This window comes from Mandrillus leucophaeus, unplaced genomic scaffold (genome assembly GCF_000951045.1).
Source record: "Mandrillus leucophaeus isolate KB7577 unplaced genomic scaffold, Mleu.le_1.0 Scaffold21, whole genome shotgun sequence".
Lineage (NCBI taxonomy): Eukaryota > Metazoa > Chordata > Mammalia > Primates > Cercopithecidae > Mandrillus > Mandrillus leucophaeus.
In genome coordinates, this window is record NW_012102143.1 from 7,132,986 (window position 1) to 7,137,491 (window position 4,506).

General features: G+C 61.2%; 1 protein-coding gene across 1 annotated transcript in view; it reads left to right on the top strand.

The window, feature by feature from the left end:
• The first annotated feature begins 1,688 nt into the window (after positions 1-1,688).
• The window catches only part of FAM132B (family with sequence similarity 132, member B), an 8,397-nt gene continuing 5,579 nt past the window's right edge, over positions 1,689-4,506 (top strand). Inside the window, exons 1-5 of the mRNA XM_011980335.1 lie at positions 1,689-1,741; positions 1,976-2,087; positions 2,257-2,358; positions 2,456-2,578; positions 3,592-3,700. Coding sequence (XP_011835725.1) covers positions 1,689-1,741; positions 1,976-2,087; positions 2,257-2,358; positions 2,456-2,578; positions 3,592-3,700 — 499 coding nt within the window. The remainder of the gene's footprint in view (positions 1,742-1,975; positions 2,088-2,256; positions 2,359-2,455; positions 2,579-3,591; positions 3,701-4,506) is intronic.

Genomic DNA, 4,506 nt, shown 5'->3' on the forward strand with positions numbered 1-4,506 from the left:
TCCGGACCCAGCCCGCGCCCACAAGCTCCGGCCCGGGAGGAGGACGGAGAGGCCGAGCTCGCCCTCATCCCCGAGAGCTGCTGCAATGCCCGGCTCCGGGGCTCCGCCGAGACTCAGGGCCGTGTAGACGCTGCCCTCAGCCCGGCGGGGAGCCTTGACTTTGGCTTTGGGGTAATTTGACTTAAAGCAAGGTTCTGCTAGGTCGGCGAAAACCCCCTTTTCTTTTGGGAGAGAAGGAAGTTGGGAAATAAAGTGTAAATAACTTGAGTTGAGGAAATTGGGAAGAACGCATTTGTACAAAGTGTAAGCAAATGACTGCCACCGCCCCCAATCTATTTGGTGCAGTTCTCTGAAAACAAAGTGTTTCCCTGCGGGTCTGGGGTCAGGGGGCTGTTCAGGGTGGGGAATGACATGGGGCTTTGAGTCAGGTAGCTTCTGGCCGTGAAGGGGTGATCTTGAGCTCTGCCCTGCCCCCTCCTCTCCAGGGTTTTGGAGCCTGGACTGCTGAGCAGAGGGTGGTCCGGTTGGGGAGGTGTGGCCCAGGCCTGAGGAGACGAGAACTTCAGAGGGGCCCTCAGTGTGGCCGGGCCTTGGGTCAGGGGGACAGGGCCGCTCCAGGGAAGCCGGGGTGGGCGGCGGGTGCTCTTTACTCTGAAGATGCTCAGGGACAGTAGAGGGGAGAGTCAGGAGGGCATCTACTAGAGGGGACAGGGGTGCAGCTAGGCCTGGGGTCCCCCAGCGTTCTCTATCCCAGCCCCACCACCCCCAGCTGCTTTCCAGGGACTGAGGGCACCCCCTCCCCCTGCAGTTGGCCAGACCACCCAGGTGGGCACAGCAGCCAAATGTCAGGGCACGGTCAGCAGGAGGCACATGGGGCTCAGGTGCTTCCAGGTGGAGTTTTGGTTGGACCCTGTTTGTAGGGGACACGGTGACACCAGAGGTCCTCCCAGGCTCCAAGGCTTGTTTCTGAGAGACCCCTTGTGGCTGGAACCAGGGCAGCTGCCCAATACCCACCCTCCTGGCTGGGGCCATCTCCTGGTATGCCAACTGACATGGTTCTGCCTGTTAACAGCTCTACCCCCAAACCATACTGGGGTCAGAGTCCATCCACAGGCTACAGGTGCAGCTGGGAAGGTCAGCTGGGCACACCCCTCCTGACAGGTGTGCGGCATCCTCACTGCATGTTTCCGCAGAGGGCACACGCGAAGTGGAAGAGGGTCCTGGGAGGGGGTAGAGTGGAGAGCAGCCAGCAGGTGGTACAGTTGACCCTCTAAGGCACAAGGAAGCGCTGAACGTGCTGAGGGCCCTGGGCACCCTGAACCCTTTCTCCGTCCACCACAGGCTCCTCTGGCACCGCAGCCCCATCTTCCCACCACAGCACCCTAGCCTGTGCATTGGTCAGCCAGCTCCCAAAAGAAGGCCCTGCGTCCCCCTAGAGCAGCCAGGAACCAAAGGCAGTGACTTGGCAGCTGGCTTTGTCTCTGATAAAAGGGCCTGGTCAGCTATAAAACCCCAGGGTCCTTCTGTCAGCCCCCAGCGTCAGCACCCATGACCGCATCTAAGCCCTCTTGGGCTGGTTTGCTTCCCAGCTGGCAGCCTTGCCTGGAGCCCAGATAGCCCAGTGGGTCCAAGTCCTCTCCCAGAAAAGCTCCCTCCCAAAACTGTGCTCAATGTCAGCATCAGTCAGGATGCAGCAAGGACAGGAATGGAAACTTCTGGAAGCTTCACTGTCCGTGCTTGAGTCAGTGTCTCAGAAGTGCTGAAGAAATGAACATCCCGTGCAAAGGCCTCATGTCATGACAGCTCACCTGGTCCTCTCCCCCACTGAACTGTAACCCGAGGCAGCTGTGAGGGCTGAATTTGCCTCCTTAGAACTGCTGACAGTGGGGGATGGACAGAGGAGCAGCTCACCTGGTCCTCTCCCCCACTGAACTGTAACCCAAGGCAGCTGTGAGGGCTGAATTTGCCTCCTTAGAACTGACAGTGGGGGATGCACAGAGGAGGGCTGGCTAGTAGTTGGGCTCCCTGATAATCACAGTTGCTTCTTCCTGAGCACCTATGGGTGCTCTCGTGGTTGGATCTTCCTGGTGACTGGAGGGTGGTGTGATCACTGCAGCTCCTCTGGAGGAAGGAGGCCCAGCAGTGCAGGGATTCACGCCTATACCTGAGCCCTGCACCCCATCTTCCCTCCAGGCATCTTGGGTCTGCCTCTCCCATGAGTGCCAAGTCCAGGCCGAGGTGTGGCCTGTTCCCTAGGAGTCGTCCTCCACGGGCCAAGGGGAGAAGGTGCGAGGGGTGGGGGCCCCTTTGGGAGCCGCCTTTGAGGGCACCACAGGTGACAAGGACCAGGGTCCCAGAGTACAGAAGGCCACACAGTCACCTCCTGCAAAGTGTCCCACCTGCTTGGTGGGAGTCCGGTGAGGCCAAGCGCCCTGCTGGGCTGGCTGTGTTCCAGGAGCCCACCGCCGAGCGTGCACACAGCATCGACCCCCGGGACACCTGGATGCTTTTCGTCAGGCAGAGCGACAAGGGTGTCAACGGCAAGAAGAGGACCAAGGGCAAGGCCAAGAAGCTGAAGGTGAGGCCGGCATCCCGTCAGCACCAGGCCGTCGGGGGGCTCCACCTCCTCGCTCCTCATCCACTCCCACTCCTACATCCTGAACATTTCTAATAGCACACCCCTCACGCCTCGGCCTGGGGACAGAGAACACAGAGAAAGAACCCAGGCAGCCCCAGGGGGAGCCCGGAGTTAGGGGCCTGGTCCCAACCATTTCCCCATACCCCTAAAATGCCAAGCACTCCCTCTTTTCTCCTCCCTCTGCATCCAGGCCAGGGAGGCTGGGCTAGCGCAGGCTGTGGTGAGAACCTTGTCCACGCTGGGAGGGGTCCTGCAGGAGTACCTGGTTCCCGGGGACTAGGGGCACAGGGTCCTGGCGACTGCTGCGCTGTCACCCTCACTCAGCCTTGGGTCTTGGCCTGAGTGGAAACTTGGTGCTTGGTCCTGGTGCTGCCTCCTACTTGGAGCCTCCAAAATGGCACATACAGGGTGTGGGCTTCTCTGTCCCCTGGGGGCCAGTCTCACCTGCCTGGGATCTGACCACACAATGGAAGGCCAGCTCAGAGCACATGAGGCAGGTGCACAGGCCAGGCTGTCCCCATGGCCTGGCCTTCCACCTCTGCCCCAGCCTCCTGGCCCTGCCCTAAGCTGCTCCTGACAGGGGCTCACTGGCTCCTATTTCGGGTCCCAACCGAGCCTAGTGGGGACTTGCTGATGGTGGACTCTGGCCCAGTGCAGACTCTGAGATGCAAGTCCCCAAAAGCAGCCTGGAGTCGTCTTCCCTCCAGGAGGCCTGGCTGCAGGAGTGGGCTTCAGCCCTCTGCCTCCCCACTCAGGGCAGAGCCCTTCCCTGCCAAAGCCCCGCCCGAGGGCCCCCACCTTCAACACAGTCCTTGTACTCACTCCAGGAGAAGCTTTCAGTTGCAGGTAGACCCTCGGCTGGAGGTTGGAGCCCACTGGGGAGCTCTCTTGCCTGCCTCTTAGTGGCAAGAGCCTGCTCCTCATATGTCCTCACTGGCAAGGTTCCCTTTCAGTTCGGCTTGCCAGGGCCCCCTGGGCCTCCCGGTCCCCAGGGCCCCCCAGGCCCCATCATCCCACCCGAGGCGCTGCTGAAGGAGTTCCAGCTGCTGCTGAAAGGTACGAGTGTGCACCAGCTGGCACACCCCCCCCCCCCCCCCGCACTGAGCTGGGCCTGGGAGGGTGTCCCAAGGAGCCAACAGGGCCAACCTCAGCACTTCCGCAGGCGCCCAAGGAGGCACCTGCTCTGCGCTGGACTCAAGGACAGTGGAGCTGGCCCAGGTCCAGTCCCTGCCCCGTCTTGGCCCACGTCTGCCAAGGGTCAGGGCTGGGGGTGGCTGGGAGTGGGGGACCATGGCCAGGAGAAGGCTTCACAGAGGAAGGTGGACCTGGCCACTCGGCATGGCAGGTGCTCAGGGACCAGCACCCATGCCCTGCCTGGAAGTCAGGAGAGCCCAGTGAAAGGCAGAGGCTAGTGTATGGGGCAGTACCAGGTGGAGCTCGGCCTGGCACCCACAGTCACCACTGGCCCAGGCTGGGGCAACCTGCACTGGAGGAGGCAGAGCTGAGTCGAGCTGCAGAGTCCACACTTTGAGGCCTGCTCCCGAGCAGTGGCTCACGTTAGTCATTAGAATTGAGCCTTTTTCCCCTTTTAGTTCAATGTCCTGTTCATTTAAATATAGCACCTTCTGCGCTGAAGAACCTCCTTGTACTTCCAGTAAAGTCGCAATCCCTTATTTTACCCCCAGCTGCTTTGGAAAATGTGGGTGGGGTAGAGGTGAGGCTGGAGACCAGGGGCGCTGGGGCACTTCTGCCCGAGCTTCCCAAATGGTGAGGGAAACGGAAGCCGCTGCAGGGTCAGGAAGCAAAGCCTCCAAGGGCCTTCAGGCCGAGGGGGCGTCGCCCTCGCCCCACCCTTGCGCCGGGCAGGC